General features: G+C 40.2%; 2 protein-coding genes across 2 annotated transcripts in view; both read right to left on the reverse strand.

Annotated features, from left to right (window-relative positions):
- LOC139461642 (cholecystokinin receptor-like) overlaps positions 1-1,160 on the reverse strand; it is a 58,065-nt gene extending 56,905 nt beyond the window's left edge. The window contains exon 1 of the mRNA XM_071243108.1: positions 794-1,160. Coding sequence (XP_071099209.1) covers positions 794-1,160 — 367 coding nt within the window. The remainder of the gene's footprint in view (positions 1-793) is intronic.
- Positions 1,161-4,966: 3,806 nt separating this feature from the next.
- LOC139462054 (A disintegrin and metalloproteinase with thrombospondin motifs 9-like) lies at positions 4,967-22,718 on the reverse strand. The gene is made up of 7 exons (XM_071243555.1): positions 22,622-22,718; positions 20,856-21,628; positions 18,268-18,370; positions 13,951-14,219; positions 11,361-11,537; positions 8,059-8,206; positions 4,967-7,010 (listed from the first exon to the last, which is right to left on the reverse strand). The coding sequence occupies exons 2-7, from the start codon at positions 21,180-21,182 to the stop codon at positions 6,970-6,972; spliced, it is 1,065 nt and encodes a 354-aa protein (XP_071099656.1). The 5' UTR covers positions 21,183-21,628; positions 22,622-22,718; the 3' UTR covers positions 4,967-6,969.
- Between the last annotated feature and the right edge of the window lie 1,651 nt (positions 22,719-24,369).

Raw genomic sequence — 24,369 nt, forward strand, 5'->3', positions numbered from 1 at the left:
GTAGATTTCTAGTAAATTAATTGTACCTAATAAAGTCGATATATTTGATTTAATATCATAGATCCAAATATGAAATTTTGGAGCTCGATAGTCACATGTTGTCGTTATACAAAGGCATTGAAAACTGTTCATTGTCTTGTCACATAAGGCCACAAGGTGGCGGTGAACTCAGTTTATCGTGTGACCGTCCCGGGCAGCAATCACGGCTCTGGACCTCCTCGACACTGACTGGATAAATGTACGAATTCTGCCCTGCGGAATTCTGCGCCATTCTGCTTGTAACGCGTTGGCCAGTTGTAAGAGTGTCTGCAGCGTGTTCTGACGTTGACGTACACGTCGATCGAGTTGTTGTCCCAGAGGTATTCGATTGGGTTGAGATCAGGAAATCTCGACGGCCAGGGCAATACGTTGCTGTTGGCATTATGAAGGTAATCTACCGTAACACGAGCTGTGTGCAGTGGAGCGTTGTCCTGTTGAAACAAGTCCCTCTGGCGGTCAATGATTGGAAGAAGGTGAGGTTGAAAAATTTGATTCATGTAGCGATTTGCTGTCAAACTTCTCTGAACCTTAACCAAGTCAGATCTCGTGGTGTAGGACATGGCCCCCAACACAATGACACTGCCGCCACCGAAATTGTCGAATTCACGTACACAATGTGGGGCAAAACGCTCATTTCGACGACGATAAACACGTTGTCTTCCATCTCGCCGGTGAAGAAGAAATCGTGATTGATCGCTAAACCACACTCGTCCCCAGTTTCTCAAATTCCAAGGCTCTAAGGTATGGCACCAACGCAAGCGTCGTTGTCGATGGATCTGTTCCAAAACAGGGACGATAACTGGTCTTCTGGGTCGGATCCCAGCCTCACAACACAAAGATGGTTCCTGATAGTCTGGTCCGATATCCTCCTCCGATGTGTCCTGCAGTCTCCGTAGCTGTGTCATTGCGATGACGTAGGTGGAACAGTCGAATGTAACGATCTTGTGCAGGTCGGCCGGTTCTCGGACGGTCTGCAGTGGAATTGAACTGTGTGTATCGGTCCCAAAGGCAGAAAATGGTGCTGTGGTGGACGTTGAAGGGGCGTGCAAGAGAAGATTGCGATTCCCCCTTTGGATATGTCCTATGGCGATGTTCCGATCGGCAGCGCTGAGTCTCGGCATTTTCGAACTTGAAAAAAATGTTGACAATTGAATGACAAATTATTGGCTTATGCTTGCCTTTTTATAGCCATAACCACCAGTTACGAATGTCATAACTTGCACGTGCATTTTGCTTTACTGTTTTTCTCCATGACATTTTTTAACAAATATGAAAACAATGCCGTTTAAGACATTGCAAATCAACAATGGCTGCGTTTTGACGCACCATTTGTCGAATATCAGGCCACTAACATATTCCAATAACATATATCCAATTTATCTACCGGATTTTTTGCGTAGTCACGTTCAATGAACTACATACTACCTGCGCGTTTCTTTTTTTGAAGAGTGTACTTCTCGGTAACTGCGCATTATAAACTGTGAGTAAATAAAATCAGATATATTTACCTACCGGGTGAATTTTATGGTAATCTGTACAACGTGGTATTTGTTGTTTATGAATCAAAATTTACCAAGTATTTAGGGAATTTGTTTTACCTGACCGGACGAGGTCATATAATAAAAATGCGTGTCTATGATTTTAAAAGGAAGTGTGAGTGGATGGTCTGTTTGACAAATCTAACAAATGCTTAAGATAGCTAGAACCGTCAGAGGTAAGTTTTCCACAAGTTTTGCGTTAGTTGGTGAGATAGTTGTAATGATCCGGAGTTACCTCCCCTTATCTTACATTCGACATCTGGCGTGAGGTCGCTAACTTCACACATGCTGTATTCAGTGCTAAAGGTCACAAAGGTAATAACTTCTTTGTCGGATTCGCTGCATCGGTCCGATTTTAAAAACAAATTGTCCTTTCAGACGTTCCTACCATTAATGACATGTGTATAGTGTTGTTAACCTCACGGCCACCGCATTATGGCGTGATATGGAAGTGATGTTATAGTACATGATGACGTCAGACACTGCCACAGTTGTCGCCATTATTCATTTGATGAAAGACAACGTCTCTCTATATGTAACCCATTCCCCACAATATAGCTTTCAAATGATGGATAATAAAGAAATTATTACACTCTTATGTGTGTCATACTGATTTTACGAAACTCGATTCAGAAATCATATCTTTACAAATCAGTATATTCAGCAATTTATGTTTTTATTTGCTATGCAGTACTGTAAGTTTTAGATGTCTCTCCCAAACAAATGAGTGGCTCTGTACACTAAAATCTGTCACGAGAATAGAATAGAGTAGACTTAATAACAGTGTCTTCTACTTTCAGTTCACTGACCACGCAGAGCGGATACGGATCGTGAAGATGTGCCATGAAGGGTGAGACACCTCTACAGAGTGAGTGAGTGAGTTGGGTTTAACGCCGCTTTTAACAGTATTACAGTTATATCACGGCGTGTCAGCTTAATGTGGGAGGAAAGCCCGAAGTGATGCAGGTCTAAGACGTTTACCACTTCGGTGAAACCAACGAGCACGGGCATGGTGCTGACAACCTAGAAACATAATTGGGGCGAACCGGGATTCGAACCCACAATCATAGGTTTCTGGCGTGCCCAAGGGACGCAACTCTGCCCAGCGAATCGCGGCGCCTTAGACAACTGGGCCACCCGTGCCCCCCTCAGATCGTCTTGACTTGTGGTGGAATCTGATTGGTCCATAGGAGAGGCTTAGAAGGGACATAACTGGTAATAGCCACTGGTGGTGCTACGATCGAGCCAAGGAAACTGGACTTTTATAGAATGACTTGGGTATATTTGATAAAACCTGTAAGTTAAAAACAGCTCAAATAGCTCAGATGTAAAAAGATGGGCTTCAATTCCAAAATAATAAAAAAATCATACGAAAACATTAATCCTTAACAACGTAAGCTTCTTCAAAGAAACTTACACTTATACACATTATAGATTAATTGATTTTTTTTTATAACGTCTTCATAACAGATCCCACATGAGATAATCAAAGCGATCTTTATGTCATCATTATGCATTCTATCATTATTTTAGTGCATACTCGATTCTGATTGGCTATTTTCTTTGCAGCTTTACCGTCTTTGAATTTGATCTAAACGCAAACGAACTTATATATCGCCTACTTCGGTTGGAGATTTGAAACAATGATAACACTAAAGCAGAGCAGATAATCCGTATCAAGTTAACGTCGGGATATTGTTTTTCCTGTGACAACTGATTACAACAAACATTAGGGCAAAATAAAGCCCAAACCTTAAATTCATACTTCTTGAAGACTTTGCGCCAAGTCGAACTTATCATGAAGTCGAGCGCGCTGTGACGCGACATTCCACACTAACATAAGATGACGTTATTACGTAGGAATGATACTACGTCATAATGGCAACTAAGATGTCTCAATGGAGTATCCGATACCTGAATCCAACTTGGCTTGAGGGGTGTATAATTACACCTTCTACCTACGACCACATTTTGCTAAGCTGAGTTATCACTTAAACGTTTACTGCAGTCTTTTGATAAAAGATGAATTAAATCTAAACTGGGTTATATAAACTATTCGTCATAAAATAACTGGTTCTAAAACATCTGACACGCAATATTGGGGATTGTTCTTAGCCTAACATTTCAGAATAGGAAATGAGGAAATGAGGAAGAGGGGTTGATGTTTGATCTTTTCTGTAATCAATTTAATTCAAAACAAGGGGGGTCATTTAGGCCCAGGAGGGGAGTTAGCTGAGCCCAGAGGGAGTGTTTTGAGCCTGCTTCGGGGAGTCATGTGAGCCTAGGCCCATATGACTCTTGAGTCAAATTTAGGGGGAGTCGTTTGAGCCTACTACACCGGTTCGTAAACTGTCGTGCAGATTTCGGTCGATTGCATGATTTGCAAAGCATATGCATCGCCATATCGTCAACAGATATTTTCCCAATCTTTGCATGTTTTTAATCAAGGTGCTCGCGTGATTTGATGCATTTCGCGATGTAAAACCCGTTTTATCACAACATAGATCTTGATTATCGATCAGATCGTCTTGAGTGAGTGAGTGAGTTGGGTTTAACGCCGCTTTTAACAGTATTCCAGTTATATCACAGCGTGTCAGCTTAATGTGGGAGGAAAGCCCGAAGTGATGCAGGTCTAAGACGTTTACCACTTCGGTGAAACCCACGAGCACGGGTATGGTGCTGACAAACCTAGAAACATAATTGGGGCGAACCGGGGTTCGAACTCACAATCACAGATTTCTGGCGTGCCCAAGGGACGCAACTCTGCACAGCGAATCGCGGCGCCTTAGACGACTGGGCCACCCGTGCCCCCCTCAGATCGTCTTGACTTGTGGTGGAATCTGATTGGTCCATAGGAGAGGCTTAGAAGGGACATAACTGGTAATAGCCACTGGTGGTGCTACGATCGAGCCAAGGAATTCCAGCCTAGTTCGGCAAGGGTGGAAACTGGACTTTTATAGTCGTTTCGATTCGTTTGTTTGTTGTTTTACGCCGCACTCAGCAATAATCCAGCTATATGACGGCGGTCTGTTAATAATCAAGTGTGGACCAGACAATCCAGTGATTAATACCATGAGCATCGATCCACGCAATTGGGATCGAAGACATGGTTCAACCAAGTCAGCTAGCCTGACCACCCGATCCCGTTAATCGCCTCTCACGACAAGCATAGTCGCCTTTAACGGCAAGCATGGGTTGCTGAAGACCTATTTTATCCCGGATCTTCACGGGTCGACTTTTATAGTCAGTTAACTTCTTTGCCTCGCGAAGATGGCATCAGTTGTGTAGTAGTTTCCACAAATAACACTCTGGAAATTGCATGACACGAGAACTTAGGTTCAAACCATTTATTCATGTAAAGATTGCTTATTAATACTAATTGACTACACTGTGTTAAACATCTAATGATGTTGATGATATTTAGATTCACAATTGACATTTGTGATAGTTTTGCCAAGAATGTTATAGATGCTTTAAGATGGCGTTTAAGGCCATCAGACAATTGATGTACTACATCAGGACAGTATCAGTGAGTGAGTGAGAATGGTTTTACGCCGCTTTTAGCAATATTCAAGCAATATCACGGTGGGGGACACCAGGAAGTTGATTCACACAATGTATCCATGTCGGGAATCGAACCCGGGCCTTCAGCGTGACGAGCAAACGCTTTAACCACTAGGCTACCCGACCGCCCCAGGACAGTATCAAGACCAAAGGCTTCCAGCCGGCGTGAAGATCCCGGTCAGGATGGTCTTCAGCAACCCATGTTTGTCGTAACAGGCGACTAAAGGGATTGGCTCGATGAATTGGTTGACGCATACAATAGTATCCCAATAACGTATGTCTATGCTCATGATATCAGTCACTTGTCTGGTCGATTATTTTACAGACCGCTTGAATAGGTCTGATTTTTATGAGACTGACTGCTGTATCTATCAAAGGAAAATGAGAAAAAGAAATATTCTAAACAATCTTGTATTTAATGAGTAAACACACGCACTGTAAGATGTCTGTGAAATATTATCATACGATTGACACTTAAACGACATAGACTTGCTTTCACACAAAGATCAACATGTACTTCCTGTCCTATGTAAGAATGATTGTTCTACGATGCCATTACCTCAATGTTTCTTTGTAACTATAGATGTTGTCCTGGTAAATATTGATAAACTTAATACATAATTAAATCGGGATCCATTTCGTCGAGCCGGTTCGAAAGTTTTGCTATTGAAGAATACTTATCAAGGAAACAATGTAATCGCAGAGAAATATTCACACGGCTCAGCACAATAGAACCTTTGTCAGCACTGGCGTGCACGGGCTTATTCCATGACACTACACAACCTTGCGGCAGTTGTGAACCTTAATTTCTTTTTTAAATTGTTTCCGTTTGCCCTTGTCTGCAAATCGAAGTGTATATCTAATTTCTCTTAAGCACAATATACTATGTCTTAAAAACTGTCATGTTATGCCATGTTTAATGGTGGCTAAAATGAAACAAGAGTTTGTAGTGTTTGTAGTGTTTCAGCGACCGTTTTCAGACAAATATAGTGACATTTTGATAACGTTTGTAAATATTTGCCCAAATCCGATTTTCAAGTTTATACTTAATTTGTCCAGCGATTTATATGCGGCGATATCTCGCGTTACACTGTTCACTGTGAACTCATGTAATATGACTTGCTATCCGATGTTATATGTGTGTCAAGTTTGTGGAAAAAGTGAAATCGATCAGAGTGGGAAAGGTCAAGGTGATTTCCTGGGTTCAATCCCACTTAACAACGTTTTTCAACCAATCAGAGAGCGCACATACTCCCATTCATTTTACAGTGATTCAAGTAACGGAGAAGTCATGACAATCTTTTGATTCCGTAAGTAGAATCAACGAGCCCCATATATGATATACACTTTCTCTATCATTTACTGGCGCACGACGAATAAACTGCACCAACAATATCGTGGGGTCAACACAATGGTCTAGAACAGGGCAGGGTTTGTGTGAGCTCATCGTCACTTATTGTCATCAATACAGCTGAGTGTGTGAGTGAGTATGGCTTTACGCCGCCTTTAGCAATATTCCAGCAATATCACGGCGGGGGACATCAGAAACAGGCTTCACACATTGTACCCATGCCGGGAATCGAACCCGGGTCTTCGGCGTGACGAGCGAACGCTTTAACCACTAGGCTACCCGGCCGCCCCCGAACAGACTAGTGCGAACGAAACAGTGTATGGACTTAAACACTTGTGTGACATAGGATCAATTAAATGATTTACAAAATATCGTTAAGTTTACATTTATAAGTGCTTCACTGACATGAACAATCAGACTTATGTACGGATCGATAATCGAAAAAATAACACAATGTATTCCTTTTTTAGGCATCCCTCAGACACATCTCACCAGTGAGGCGCTCGATTCGGGAAGTTCTGGAAAAAAGATGAATAACACAGAAAATAATAAAAAGAGGAAGATAAAATTGATTTGTTTGTTCTATATAGTTATATCGATGAGGGTTTTATAAAAAAGATAAAGGTTTCAGAATAATATCCATTAAAGTTGTCTAATAAACAAGTTTGAATTATAAAATCCTGAATAGGTAGACAAATGTAACTATCTATAGGTAGACAAATATAACTACCTCTGCGTAGCTCTCTTTACTTATCTATATATATAGCAATATATGGACATCACATATCGATAGTGTACAGTACATTCACCCTGTGCACTCAAAAGAACCCACTCATCCGATGGTAGATGGCAAGATGATGGAAACACGAATACCTTCATGCACCCGAAACACAAATGTGAAAACGTGTGGTGTCACTCTGGGCAAGTGACTTAGTTCAAATGTGCCTCTGTTCACCCATCAGGTATGGGTACCCGATATGTGAGGTGGGTGTAAAAATGTCCTTGCGCCCTTAGGCAGCTTGGGTTGTATACTCCCCAGGGAGTTGAGAATGATAACTGGAATGTAAACGTATCCACTGGTTGGGGAACAAATAAACCGCCTTTGGGCAGATTCTAGTACCTGGATGAGTGCGGAATATAAACGTATAATAGATACACAAAAATGATCCCCATAATATATCAAGCGAATATTTAGATATATCTGATAATCTGACCTCTGACCAGCCGTATCAAAAGTTGATTCGATATATATACATGTACATGCTTGTCGTAAGAGGCTAGTAACAGGATCAGGTGTCAGGCTCTCTGACTTGGTTGATACATGTCATCGTATCCTAATAGCGTAGATGCTCATGATGTCAATAACTAGATTTACTGGTCAAAATTCGATAATTTACATACCGCCGTCATATAGCTAGACTATTGCTGAGTACGGCGTTAAACAACAAACAAACAACGTCCATACCAAAAGGGAGCACAGGAAATACAGTGCTCAGCCCCTAAGAATATATCCGCTGTTTGACAGTCGGTTTAGATTTACGTGTTGATCATTGCCCTGAGGTTTACCTTCTGCCCTGTTCAGGTCTAGGAGCAGCTGATCCCCATTGGGAACGCACCCCCCACAGAATCCCCCACAGTCGAGCTTCACGACAGCTCCCCCTTCTGTCCTAACCACCAGCGCCAGAGGAAGCCACCCAGTCGTGTACCAACCTTGCTGGAAACAAAAGATCACGATCAACGATCCTGGCATGGCTAAGGGACGAAACTCGAGTCTATCATTTCATACGCCAGGACCACTCACGATCCCCGAACGAAAAAAAGCGACAAAACCCTTTCCATATTCATAAGAAACATCTGTCAAAAGCAGAGTCGATTGTACGATTCCGACTTTATCATAAGAATGTGTTTATGAATCACTATCAAATAGTGATGATACCAGGTTTCGCGAAAAGGTGAACGCATCCTGCCCCAACGGTGCCATCCGTCACAAACACATGCAAAGGCAAGTCAATTATTCACCTGAAAAACCAACAACAGGGGAACAAATGGTACATGCCAAAACAGGAAATTGCATCGGACATAATTTTTGTCACTGATAAGTCGAGTTTGGAAATGTCATCCACATGTGTTCCATAAAATCTTTCGAAAGTGTCAAGGTCATCTGGGCCTCCGTAAAGGCCTTGAATGTTTTAACCTTGATCAAACAACTTCTTTGAAATTTTGGTGGAAACAGCATGTTCGATTGTACAGGAATATTTGCTCGGCATAAAGGGAAAGTTGATTATCAGAAAGTTGAAGTCATCCCTCTTGTCATATTGTCTTGAGGAGAGTGTTTTGTCACTCTGAATCCTTTTGCATAGATCTAAATATGAAACAGATGAGACGGTCTCAATGGTCTCCTTTCTTTCTAGTTCAGGTGCGTAAATCAGTGGAAGGCAATTGGACTATTTGATGGTTATTGAACGATATCAGATCATCGATATACCCGAAGCCTAAGTTAAACTTCTTGGTCAAATTAACTTAACCGAGGAGAAATTCCGATTCATGTCTATGAAGAAACAGATCAGCAAGAAGGTGTGGACAATTGGTGTCCTACAGGGATGCCTACTTCTTGCCTAGCTGTCCTTCCCCCAGATTTTATATAGATGTTATCAACGAGGAAGTCCAGCATTTCACATATTGTTTTTCTCAGTAAACTTCAGATGACATTTACTTTCATTTTTGACAAATTGCGCTGAACCTCTGAAGATAGATATGTAACAGTAACGGTATATGTAACAGTAACGGTATATGACAGTAACGGTATATGTAACAGTAACGGTATATAACAGTAACGGTATATTTAACAGTAACGGTATATGTAACAGTAACGGTATATGTAACAGTAACGGTATATAACAGTAACGGTATATGTAACAGTAACGGTATATGTAACAGTAACGGTATATGTAACAGTAACGGTATATAACAGTAACGGTATATGTAACAGTAACGGTATATGTAACAGTAACGGTATATGTAACAGTAACGGTATATAACAGTAACGGTATATGTAACAGTAACGGTATATGTAACAGTAACGGTATATGTAACAGTAACGGTATATAACAGTAACGGTATATGTAACATTAACGGTATATAACAGTAACGGTATATGTAACAGTAACGGTATATGTAACAGTAACGGTATATAACAGTAACGGTATATGTAACAGTAACGGTATATGTAACAGTAACGGTATATGTAACAGTAACGGTATATAACAGTAACGGTATATGTAACAGTAACGGTATATGACAGCAACGGTATATGTAACAGTAACGGTATATAACAGTAACGGTATATGTAACAGTAACGGTATATGTAACAGTAACGGTATATGTAACAGTAACGGTATATAACAGTAACGGTATATGTAACAGTAACGGTATATGTAACAGTAACGGTATATGTAACAGTAACGGTATATAACAGTAACGGTATATGTAACAGTAACGGTATATGTAACAGTAACGGTATATAACAGTAACGGTATATGTAACAGTAACGGTATATGTAACAGTAACGGTATATGTAACAGTAACGGTATATGTAACAGTAACGGTATATGTAACAGTAACCGTATATGTAACAGTAACGGTATATGTAACAGTAACGGTATATGTAACATTAACGGTATATAACAGTAACGGTATATGTAACAGTAACGGTATACGTAACAGTAACGGTATATGTAACAGTAACGGTATATAACAGTAACGGTATATGTAACAGTAACGGTATATGTAACAGTAACGGTATATGTAACAGTAACGGTATATAACAGTAACGGTATATGTAACAGTAACGGTATATGACAGTAACGGTATATGTAACAGTAACGGTATATAACAGTAACGGTATATGTAACAGTAACGGTATATGTAACAGTAACGGTATATGTAACAGTAACGGTATATGACAGTAACGGTATATGTAACAGTAACGGTATATGTAACAGTAACGGTATATAACAGTAACGGTATATGTAACAGTAACGGTATATGTAACAGTAACGGTATATGTAACAGTAACGGTATATAACAGTAACGGTATATGTAACAGTAACGGTATATGTAACAGTAACGGTATATGTAACAGTAACGGTATATAACAGTAACGGTATATGTAACAGTAACGGTATATGTAACAGTAACGGTATATGTAACAGTAACGGTATATAACAGTAACGGTATATGTAACAGTAACGGTATATGTAACAGTAACGGTATATGACAGTAACGGTATATGTAACAGTAAAGGTATATAACAGTAACGGTATATGTAACAGTAACGGTATATATAACAGTAACGGTATATGTAACAGTAACGGTATATGTAACAGACGGGTTTCGAAAAGGATGCAATAATGAGTGGCCTGTAAAAGAAATGAATGAGTGTCCCGGGTTAAACGCCCCTTTGAACTGCACGATACGTTTGAGGAATGAGTGAGTGAGTATGGTTTTACGCCGCTTTTAGCAATATTCCAGCAATATCACGGCGGGGGACACCAGAAATGGGCTTCACACAATGTCCGGACTGATGCCGATTAATAGTGCTAGCGCACTGAGATACCATGCCGCAGTTTAACATGAATACCCAACTGAGACACAGTATACTGACTCCGAGCAGACTAGTCCTTGTTTTAGCCCCTCAATGCCGAGCGCCAGGCAGGGTAACAGCAAGTACCATCTTTTAACGTCTTTTGGTATGACGCGGCCGGGAATCGAACCCCGAACCATCCGCTCTCCGGGCGGACGCTCTACCACTAGACCACGGAGGCGGTTTATGGAAATAAAAAGACGATTGGATACAAATGGTATTTCACCTTTTCACTGACGACAAACCCGGTGTGTCTGAGGTCAATGAGGAAGTGACCTATAAGGCCGCAAGCGCTCAGAACGCCGTTGTCATGTTCGGAGTAACAGTCGTACGACTTGCCGTAGAGGACGTGTGGACCAACAACGTCGGCAAACGTCGTGTCCTCAATGTCAACGGCGAGGGTCTGAAATAAACGTCAAGGTCACAATCATTAATTCAAACAAAAACTGGTAATAGGTAGTTGTGAGTATGTATATAGAGGTTATCACGCGAGTGTGTTTGGGGATTATAAATATCCTGTATTAGGAAAAAAACATTGTATTTAGAGAACATATTTCGGCCAAATCCAACTGTTTTAATTTGTGGAAAATATTCCAAGCCGCAGAGGTCTACAAGCGCAGATATGGAAACTGATCCCGCCTGGCTAGTGCCCTCGCAAAACTGTTCCGCAGTTTATATTTCCAAAGTTGCCAAAACTTGTAAAATGACTCCGCTATACGTCACAGTTCATCTTCCCGAGGCAAGGAAGTTAACTGACTTTAAAAGTGGAAACTGGACATTTTTATCTAGTTAACTCCTTTGCCTCGGGAAGATGGTCACAGTTAGACACTGATTTTATAGTGTGTTATAGACTATTCTTTTGATAATGATAGCAATTATCCCAGTAGTTTCTCCAGATTCCCGATGGTTAATTCTGACTCGATCGCCGAATGACAAGGGCGATGCCATGTTTGTTTATAAATACTGAAAGTAGCATTCGTGACCAACTCGTGTTATTCCGGGACAAGCCGAATAGCGACTCGTGCCCCTCTCATGGCCATTTTTGCGACCGGTTTCTGTCTTAGCGCAAATGGGTATACCTAAAACAATTGTCAGCTCGTTGCGTAATGGTTCACATACTATTTCCCCATGTATTATATATAGTTCAGATGCAATTTAAAGCACATTGGGACGTGCGGGATTGTACAGTATGACTGAACACATTTAACTGTGTCTTGGGTATATTTTTAGATGCAAGACATATGTAAAATCAAAAATTATTTCTGAGGGATTTTTTGACGAAGAACTTGAACGCGCATTCTGATTGGTTTGTCGTATTTTCGCACATTACATTTATCGATACGGGGACGAGTCTTCTTGCAGGTTACGGAAAGGGGCGAGTGATGACGAATGTGAAAGTAGTCCCTACTTGACCTTTGATATGTGCATCTCTATCTGCATATGACCCCAACGTATATCGTTTTTATTCGTTGGCTTTATCCTGCCAAGAAACCTACCCATTATATGATAAAACATTATACCCGCATTTCAAATGACAGTTAATGCTTTTGAAGATTGATTTACTGAATGAGCTTTTACGCGAAGGGATCAATAATATAGTTCGGCCCGGAACAGCCAAACGATGACCAATGGCGGAGCATCCATCAATCGTGATCGGTTATTCAATAAATGTCATTTTTCGCCCCTCCAGAAACTGTCAAGGTGTATGATGGCCTTTAGGTCATCGAAGTAAAACAGTGCCTGGTGTAATTTACATTGCCTCACAAGGTCAAGGAAGACGTCACAGAATCAACGAAGTGACCGATGTATCCAATGAAAACTGTCGGCCATTTCGAAATAAAAGCACTTTTTAGAATAGATACTTTATGAGTGAGTGTGTGAGTGAGTATGGTTTTACGCCGCTTTTAGCAATATTCCAGCAATATCACGACGGAGGACACCAGAAATGGGCTTCACACATTGTACCCATGTCGGGAATCGAACCCGGGTCTTCGGTGTGACGAGCAAACGCTTTAACCATTAGCTTACCCGACCGCCCAGATACTTTCTGAGCTCACGCAAAACCTTCAGCAAAAATTTGAGCCAAGTACAGAATGCCCTTCACATTGCATCATGAGAAGATATCGGATTATGGAGGTACGGCTTAAAACATGGTTAAATTATCACTTCTCCTCATACACTAGTGGATATAGAGCCCAGAGAGTGGAAGGTCGGTGGTTCGATCTCCTGGCCGCGTCCTACCAAAATACGTTAAGGTGATATTTGTTGTTACCATGCCTGATGCTTGGAAAAAGGACAACGAGGACTGGTCGTGCCACAGCGTGTCAGCTCGATGTGGAGGAAAGGAGTCAGTGTATTGAGTGTGAGTGGGGTATCCATGTTAAACTGCGGCGCGGTATTTCAGTCCGGACTTGTACAAGCAGCGACACACACACGTGCATGGACGTCACTATATATAAGTGCAATAACGCTGAAAGCGGCGGCGACGTTAAACCCAATTTCACCTCATAGAGACTGATACACATATTTCAGCACCAACCATATACCACCACTGTTCAAAATGTGTGATCACTTACTGTTTCGACACGTGAATATCCGGGTTCATCAACCCATGTTTGTGGGAGGTGATCGCGTGGTCAGGCTTGCTGACCTGGTTGATGCATGGCATCGTATCCCAATAGCTTGGATCGATGCTCATGATTTCAATCACTGGATAATCTGATCCAGACTCGATAAATCACAGACCGACGTCATATTGATGGAATATTGCTGAGTGTGGCGTTAAGCAAAAAAACAAACAAACAAACAAAACTTACACTTTCGTTCAGTCTTATTTTATGGTATGTAGTCTCTCCTCGTTCACCTTGAATATATTCTCCTCTACACTTGTGGTTTCTGATGTTTGGCTGCACGCCAACATTCGGCGTTGACAAAGTAAGGAACGCCTGGGGCACAGTCTGGTTCATTCCGCGACAGAACAACCGCCTGGGGGCGCCATCGAATTGTTCCAGAAATATCCAGTATTCGCCATCTTCTTCACTTCCGGTACAAAGTTTCACGTCTGCGCATGACGTCGGTCGACGTACTGCAAATAAATGACGTACTGAGTTGTTGAAGTAAACAGAAAACGGAAGTCAATGATGCAATGTCCACAACGCCAGTTTTTAAACAACGCTTAAGATTGTCATTTGAAGGTACGTCTCACGTTTCCCATCTTCCCGAGGCAAGGAAGTTAACTGACTTTAAAAGTCCAGTTTCCACCCTTGCCGAACTAGGCTGGAATTCCTGGGCTCGATCATTGCGCCACCAGTGGCTATTACCAATTATGTCCCTTCTAAGCCTCTCCTATGGACCAATCAGATTCCACCTCTCGTATCACATGCGTTTGCTTCACACAAAATGGTGGCGCCCAGTCAGGACGATCTGATCGATAATCAAGATCTATATTGTGATAAAACGGGTCTTCCATCGCGAAATGCATCAAATCACGTGAGCACCTTGATTAAAAACACGAACGGATTTGGAAAATATCTGCTGATAACGAATTGGCGATGCACATGCTTTGCAAATCCTGCAATCGATCGAAATCTGAACACAATTTACGAACCGGATTTTGATTTCGGTGCGCGATTTTGATTGGACTATCCATAGACTCGTTAGTCCAGACAAAACGTAACTCCATAATACCAGCCTAGTTCGGCAAGGGTGGAAACTGGACTTTTATAGTCAGTTAACTCCTTTGCCTCGGGAAGATGCACGTTTCCTGATGCCGCGCTCACCAATGTCACAGCAAAATAACGACGGCCTGTAAATAATCGAGTCTGGACCAGGCAATCCATGAACATCAATCTACGCAATTGGATGGGATACGATGACATGCATCAACCAAGTCAGCGAGCCTGACCTGCCGATCCCGTTAGACGCCTTTTACGAGAAGCATGGGTTGCTGAAGACCAATTCTAACCCGGATCTTCACTTAAACTATTTTAGCACTGAGACTATTGAACCAGTTGTTACAGATATAATTTTGCTTCGAATGTTTGTATTTACATAATACAAAGGGTTGGTCTGACACGTGTGAGAGTGTGTGAGTGAATTAAAATTTGAAGTCACATCGGCAGTATTCCAGCCATATCACGATATGCATGTCTGTGTGTGCGTGTGCGTGTGCGTGTGCGTGTGTGCATGTGCGTGTGCGTGTGCGACACAAACACTATTTGCAATCCAGTACTAAACAACACACAAACTACTTGAAGTTTTGTATTTTTATTTTTCGTCCGTCCAAAGGCTAAAAAAAAGTAGCATGTTGAGGTTTAACAGGAGATGTGACGTATAATAGTGATGGCAGCTATAATAGTTATTTAAATGTAGCCATTATTATTTTACAATATTTTTATAATTTTTTCAAGAAGATATTATTTTGACAATGTTTATCTGTTGAAGTTTAAACATAGATGGATGTACAATAACAGTCTTTGGCATTTATAATTGTCTTACTTCTTTAAAATATCCACATTAAAAATATAATGATATTCATCCGCAATGTCTTGGCTTTTACAGTACACTTTCTATCTAATAAAGGGGTGTGATTCCATCTTCCACATTCAATCGGTAAATAATGGCAAGAAGTTCTGAAATGTAGTAGTGGTATGTACACTCATTTTGGTAAATAACACAAATATTTTTCCAGTGAGATATTATCTTCAATGACTTTATCAAATTTTCCTTTACTTGAATTTGTGAGATCAGAATTCCACCGTTGTATAAACTGATCTTCCAAACAAGTTCTAATCACACATGTAAGCCAATCAACTGATGAAAATTACTGATTTATCCAAACATTGTTATTACCTGTCAGAACAAGAATATGTTTAACAAACTTTAGCCAATTTTGGTGTTGATTATTTACAGAGTAGTTATAATACAATTTTTTATAAACAATTAATGAAAGTTTGGTGGCTTTTCCAGATAGCAATCTTCCCCCAAAAGTGATGATTCTTGTCATGACAGTGATATACAGAGGTTTTCGGCCTGTTTCGCCGTTTATCATACATGAAGGTGTACTTTTCTTTACAGGAATTAGTTTTCTTAACAAAGATAAATGTACATTTTCAATCATTGATACATTTTTAAAACCCCATACTTCCCATCCATATATTAGAATTGGTAGAACAATAGCATCAAATAGTTTAAACTGACAACTTATAGATAAGTTATAATATCTAGATTTTGTTGAGATAAAATGGACTGCCTTTGCTGCCTTCTCACACAGTTCTTTCTTGTTTACATTAAATGTACAGTTTTTATTAAATATAATACGTAAGTATTTGTATGATTATACTCTGGTTTCGTAGTGTTTCTTGATTCCTCCAAAAATTATTTCTTGGGATTTTTTCACGTTAATTTTCAATTTCCAGTGTTTACAGTATTGTGTGAATCCATCTAGTAGTTTCTGTAGGTCTTCCTTACAGTTTGCTATTAGTACTGTATCATCGGCGTACGTATAATAATGCAAAAAGAACTATTGATTCTTGGTAGTCATTATTAACAGTTATACCTTCACAGTCTTGAGATATAAGAAAAGGTTCAAGGTCATTTAGGAAGATGGAGGAGAGAAGAGGTGATAAGTTCTCTCCCCGTCTGACACCTTTAGTACAGGATAACATTGGACTTGTTTCATCTATGTTAGTCACACGTGATTTAATTCCTTTATACATATTGAGAATAACTTGCAGACATTTACCGTGTATACCTTCTTTAATAAGTTTACCACAAAGTCCAATTCTCCAAATATTGTCAAATGCTTTTTCAAAGTCAATAAAACAACAAAATAATTTTTGTTTTCGATTCTTCAAGATGTCTATTAGGCTATAAAGAGTAAATATGTGATCCATTGTCGAATATCCCTTCCTAAATCCTGTTTGCACTTCTGATATAGCATCTAATGAGTCCAAAAATGTGGTAAGTCTGTTATTAAGAACCGAGGAGAATAGTTTACTCAGAACACTGAGTAATGTAATGGGCCGGTAATTTTCTGGATTATCAATGTCTGCTTTGTTTTTGTAAATTGGTTTTATGATTCCTTTTAGCCAGGTTGTGGGAAATGTCTACTGTGAAGTATCTTGTTAAACAAAATTTCTTAATATGTTGTGTACTTGTGATATCTTCATTTATAATGTTGTCTATTCCACTTGCCTTGTTCTGTTTCAGCTGTGATATAGCATGCAATATTTCCGGTGTTGTTATTGGCTGATTCAGAACAGTATCATGTGAGTCTGTATTAAAGTCAATGTTCGTATCTGTTTCAATCTCACTATTTTCATTCTGTGCCCTTAAATATTCAAAAAGCTCATCAATAGGTGGTGATTTATCATTTCTTGTTCCACGTTTAACAATTTCCAGAAAGATTTAGTGTCATGTTGTTGCAGATTATCTATCTTCTTTTGCAACACATCTCTATGGGGTCTACTATATTTGACAAGAGTCTTTTTATATGTTCTGCTTGCGTTTACGAGCCTCATCTTATTTTGTGTTGTTTTATCTTTATTAAAAAATGTCCTGGCCTTGTGATACTTCCCTCGTGCTATTTTGCACTCTTTGCCAATTTAATAAATTGAACATATTTTATTCCCTGATGGTGTAAGTTCCAAATGTATCTTTAGCTGCCTTGATGAAAATTTCACTTAACTTATCCACAATGTCATTAAGTCTATTTTCTTTGTTTTCATCGAATCCTATCTCCACAAGTTGCTGGTTGATGTGATTGATTTCCTTGTGTTGACAGCAGCAGTATATTCAAGAGATAGTCTTTTGTTCCATTTCCTTGTTTTGAACGGGTGTGGTGTTGTGAGGTGCAGTGTCTATGGTTATTGGTGGTATGTTCAGTGTGAGAGAGATTGCACTATGTACATCTGAAAACAAGGGATCAAATTCATGTACTGTGAAATCTGATATGTACTGAATAGCATCAGACATTGGAAGACACAAAGTCACATATGGCTACAATAACCCGTGAGCCTTGGCTCAGAGTTCTGCTTGCATTGTCATTGTAATTAGTTGGATATTCATTATTAATAAGTATCTTGTGTTTAAATCAATTTGTTGAAAAAAATACGATGTGAGATGCCAGATACCTTTATCATCTAAACGACATGGGCGTTGTACTGGCAAGTTTGCATTGCTGTTACAGACATCAAACAGCGAACAGTTGTGATTTTCACAAACACCAAGCAGTCTCTGAAAAAAAAGACAAAACGTCATTAAAAACAACCTAAAGTCCAAAAATTGCAGGTCAAAGTTATTACATATCATCCATAAGATTAAATTGATCTTCTCACTGATGACGAAGTGGGAGTCATGGCTACCGATGAGGATTGAACCTGTATCGCAGCATTGACCCGGATTTGCTTTTTTTAACGAGGACTTCAGTTGGGATGAATAACATGTGTCAGCGTACATACCGAAAATAGGTAACCACTAAGTTTCAACAGACAATTGCTAACTTATAGATAACAATATTGTGTGTGTGTGTGTGTGTGTGTGTGTGTGTGGGGTGGGGGGGTATAGGCCTCAGCACACCCCAACAAACTATAGGAAGAAATAAAGAAAACTAACAGAAAAACAACGAAACTTTAGAAAAAGACAATAAAACAGAAACAAAAACATCAAACACACAAAAGAAAAAAACCCACAATACAACAAAAACTACAGAAAACAAACAAACATTACGACCATCCGACCAATCAGAGCGTCGCTTACCAGATCATGAAAGTGACAGTCGGAATGTCTTTTCTAATTATGCAACCTCGAAAATGTTAACACGAGGTATTCCGAACGACAGTTAAGGCCCGTTCAACTGATTCCGTCAAAATTATCGTCTATCTCTCGCTTCCGATAAACATTTGAACGGAGGAGGCTTTGCACAGTACGTGGAAACACTGCCATACAATCTCAACCAGATATTAGACATTCCGGAATGTTCGTTTGTTCAGTTTTCAAAATTTTAATCGAGAACTGTGTCAACATATCTTTCAAGCGTAGTCTGAAATTGAAGTCGCCAGGTTGAAACGAGTGCCATAAAGCTCGAGACATCTGCTTTCTAATTGGCTGATGTCGACTTCTCGTTAGTCGTTTCAGTGGTCGGTCAAAGTTCGCGAAAGGTCGTTCTGACGTGACCCGTAATGGGATGTCGTCAGATCTTTGTTTAGCGGTTTAGATTGGGTCTAAATAGACAAACAATAACTGATAGAGTGTCATGCATAAAATGTTATACAGCTCTATATTTGATGACACCACTGCGGTACTTTCTGACCTGTGAAGATCCGGGATAGAATAAGTCTTCAGAAACCCATGCTTGCCATAAAAGGCGACTATGCTTGTCGTAAGTAGCGTCTAACGGGATCGGGTGGTCAGGCTCGCTGACTGGGTCGATGCATGTCATCGCATCCCTATTGCGTGGATCGATGCTCATGATGTCAATCACTGGATTGTCTGGTCCAGACATGATTATTTTACTGACCGCCGTCATATAGCTGGAATATTGCTGAGAGCGGCGTTAAACAACAAACAAACAAAACTATCTGGTATTTTAGGTAATGTTTGTTTGCTGTTTAATAACACAATATTCCAGTTGCATGACAGTGGCCTGTCAAAACAGTGATTGATATTATGAGCAATTACCCACGGTATCATCAAATGAATAAACGCGACAAAACCCTTTAAAATTCATAAGAAATATCTCCTAAAAGAAGACTAAATTGTACGATTTCGACTAAAACCAGCAGGAGTTTATGAAGCACCATAAAATTGTGATGACACCAGCGAAAAAGTGAACGTGTCCTGCCCCACCGGTGGCACCAGTCACAAACACATGCAAAGGCAAGTGTTCATCTGAACAACCGAACCCGACCACCCGACCGAATGAGACGCTATACGGTAACCATACGTTATTGTGACCATTTCTAGCCCGGTCTTTATAGATTACAAAAGATCTTACCACAATAGCAAGCCAGCAAATAACAGCTAATAATACAGTAAATAACATTTGACGACGTTTAAACTCAATTGTGGGTGAATGTTATGTATTGCCGCATCTGCAATATTACAGCTATATCGCAGCGACCTGTAAGTAATCGAGTTCGGACCAGACAAACCAGTGAGTGAACGTATGAGCAACGATCCACGCCATTGTGTCACGATGACACTCGTTCCTCATTCGTCGACTTACCAGAAGCATAAGGTACTAGGGACATATTCTTCCCCGGAATTCTCAAATTATTAGTAGAGATAAAATAATACCACTCCTCTTGTGGTAGGGATGTGAAGTTGTTGGCGATCAATAAACCACATTTTATATATTGTATTGTTGTTTGATACCAGATAAACGTTTTTAGTGTTCTACATCATGTTTAAAATATACTTCTGTGATATGTTTCTGAATGTTCTACTGTCCTTAAGCGACAGGATTTGATATGGCATATAGTTTGAATATCCAGTTACATCACGGCGTGTGAACTTATTGTGGGAGGAAAGCCCGAAGTGATGCAGGTCTCAGACGTTTATCACTTTGACGAAAACCACGAGCATGGGTATGGTGCTGAAATATAATCGGTGCGAACTGGAATTCGAACCCATAATCATAGCGTGCACAAGGGACGCAACCCTGCACAGCATGTTTCGGCGCTTTAGACGACTGGGCCACCCGTGCCCCTATATATCTCACCTGTGGCCAGCTGCCGATATCTGAGAAGACAAAAGACGAGTTGTTGACGAGTTGACTCCTCGTGGCGTCCTCGTTCAGGTGACACATATCGGACTGGGTGCTGAAGTTGATGGACTTGCATCTCTTCCGGTTCAAACAGTGGACAGCACAGGTCATTATGCCGTTCGCCTGAAGTACCAGGAAGGTTGACCCCTTCAGCTGGACAGACCTCTCCAGGTGCTGGACATTGTCCAGGTTGGTACACGTGTAACCTTGACCGGACACAGATACGCCAAGACACACCCACAGCAGGCACAGGGAGACGCGTGATGATCCAGAGGTCATCATACAGATGACCTAGACCCTCACAAAATGGCGGCAATCAATAGTAAATACCAATATATTAAATATATTAAACAGTTATATGTCCAGATGATGACACAGGATACTCAAAATGTTCAAAAGTATATTATACATTTCATATTAATATCATATCATATCAATATTAAAGGCCTGAATAACGTACTTTGTCGCCCGATTTATCTTTTCAGAGTTGCGTCCCTTATCCGTCCGGATCCACTCGTTGAATCCACGATTCCAAAGCCCCCGTAAAACCCGAGGCCCTCACAGCAGATTAAAGCGTGTATTCTAGAATAAAACAATTCCGTCAACTTTGATCGACTTTGGATGACCGAAAGTGACCCCTTTGTTTTCGGGTTGACTTATTTTTCGACGTGGTAGAACGTCAGTGCAGTAGGAAGGCGGTGTCCGTTCTCCATGCATATGTACCGACTCTGAAAGACGAACAACACCGAATTAATCCGGCAATGGGTATGGACATTCGTGACCAACTCGTGTTATTCCGGGACAAGCCGGATAGCGACTCGTGCCCCTCTCGTGGCCATTTTGGCAATCGGGTTCCGTCTTAGAGCAAACGGGCATACCTAAAACAATTGTCTACTCGTTGTGTAATGGTTCACATATATTTCCCCATATATTATATATATTTCAGATGCAATTTAAAGTACATCGGGATATGCGGAATTATACAGTATGACTGAACACATTTAACTGTGTCTTGGGTATATTTTTAGATGCAAGAATTATGTAAAATGAAAAAATAATTTTGAGGGATTCTTTGACGAAGAACTTGAAATCATACGCGCATCCTGATTGGTTTGTCGTATTTTCGCACATAACATTCATCGATAGGGGGACGAGTCTTCTTGCGGGTTACGGAAAGGGGCGAGTGGTGACGAATGGGGTATGGAGTGAACTAAATTTTATGTCCTGTCGGCAATATTTCAGTCATATTGGGACAGAAATATGCTTGGCATTTGCATAACATAAAACAACATGTTATGAAAGAACAGAATAACAACCAGCAATTATGTTACATATTAGAGCATATAGAACTGTTTGGAGAACATTAAAACCAACAATTATTGTAACAGTATACAATAAAACGTGTCACGTACGGCCATATGTAAGTTGCACACCTTGTGTCCGATGCATTGTCTTCTGATAATAAAATATGATCATAAACTATGCGATATAAAAATCGGGGTATAGATGGGCAGCAACAACTGTGGCCCATCTTGCTAGGGACCATGGGAACGTACGGTACCTCTTGATCCTTTTTGGTTCCCCAGCAGGATTTATACCATACCCTTATAATTAGTTTCTTGCGGTTGTACAAGCAAATTTAGCCCGTATCTAAAATTTCAAGTATACTACTGTATTCAACAATCGTCAGACTTTAACACACTTGAAACGGTCTTACATACCTCAGCAATAGATAAGGCGTTGTTGCATCAAACGTTAAAGTGGCCAGTCGCCATCTCTCGTTGTTCTACCTTGTAGTTGCAGCGTCAGGAACAACCTCCGTCGCCAAGTCAACATAGAGAGCTAATTGTTGCACTTTGTCTCGGAGGACACCAGCCTCGGCTTGATCAATATGGCGTCACGTTGCATTTCTCTGGTTGATTTCAATGACTCTGCAACATGCGACATGATGGCGTGACTCGATCCTTTTATTCGCTATGTTTGTGGTTATGACACAGAGGTCCATCCAAAATGTAGAGGGCGTCATGGAAAATGATAATTATAAAATTCATTGGAATAGGCCCATAGGCAGCCTCAGAACTATCCAGGCCAACAAACCTGATCTTGGTTCGTGATACATAACTCGGGACGCATAGAAATCACATGTACCCCTCGCGATACTGCTACAACTTAAAGTGTTTCTCCCTCGACAACGTATGCCCCAATTGTTGCGAAGAAAAAAGGATTATGTAATCTGTTAGATGTATATCGATGTATAAGTCGATTGAACTAATCATGAGATTTTCTCTTTTCGTAGTTGTTCGTTATTATATCCGGAAACTTGAGTGCGTTGGGTAAATTGAATTTATATTGACGTCACTTATACATATATCATAAACGCCATTCTTTGACTCGATAAAAGTCATTTATGCGGCACTTTTATGACTATTAAATGTCAACATAACATTTTCGCAATCGAAATACATGTACGGTGACTGGGCAAATTGTTCCACACGTAAAAATATCCGGCAATAGCAATCCCCTGTACCAAAGTGCCACACTTATGGTTCTTATGATTTTAAATATATCTAGTGAAAGATGTAACTAATATAACACAATATTGGAATATATTATTCTGATAAAGTAATAATTTCAGATACAATTTCTTTCGACTTTTGCATTAAACTTTTTTTAAGTTGTATCATTGGGTACTTTTTAACTGAATCACCGGATAGATGCGTGAGGAAACGTGTTTGTGTATTGTGTTTTGCTTAAGCCAAGATGGTCCCTTGTAGTTCGTTATATCCATGTTCTACCGTAGCGCTAACACCCATAGTTAGTGCAATCAACCATATATATGTACTGTTTATAAATGCATAAGTTTGTACAATCTATTGTGTATGTATGTTGGGACTTTGAAACTTCATGAATAATCCACGAGATATAGGAATAATAGATTGTAAGTCGCGAGTGAAAAATGGCGTTCATTCAATGTCATTAAAATCAGGTAAAAGTTTTCACTACCGCTAAACAAAGATCTGAGGACATCACGTTACGGGTCACGTCAGAACGACCTTTCGCGAATTTTGACTGACCAATGAAATGACTGACAAGAAATCGACATTAGCCAATCAGAAGGTAGCTTTCTCGAGCTTTACGACACTAGTTTCAAATTGGCGACTACGCTTCGAAACATATTTTGACCTATTCTCGATTAAAAAAATTAAAACTGATAAGCAGAACATTCTGGAATGGCTTATAGATGGCCTAGATTGTAATGGATATAATAATAAAACCCGTAACTGTCATTCGGAATAACCCGTGTTAAATATTTCGTGGTTGCATGATCAGAAAATACATTTCGACTGTCACTTTCATGATGTGGTAAGCGACGCCCTGATTGGTTGGATGAAAGGTTGTTCTGACGTGACCCGTAATGGGATGTCCTCAGATCTTTGTTAAGCGATAGCAAGAACTAAGACCTGATTTT

The sequence above is a fragment of the Haliotis cracherodii genome, unplaced genomic scaffold (assembly GCF_022045235.1).
Source record: "Haliotis cracherodii isolate W230 unplaced genomic scaffold, xgHalCrac1.p SCAF_15, whole genome shotgun sequence".
Classification (NCBI taxonomy): Eukaryota; Metazoa; Mollusca; class Gastropoda; order Lepetellida; family Haliotidae; genus Haliotis; species Haliotis cracherodii.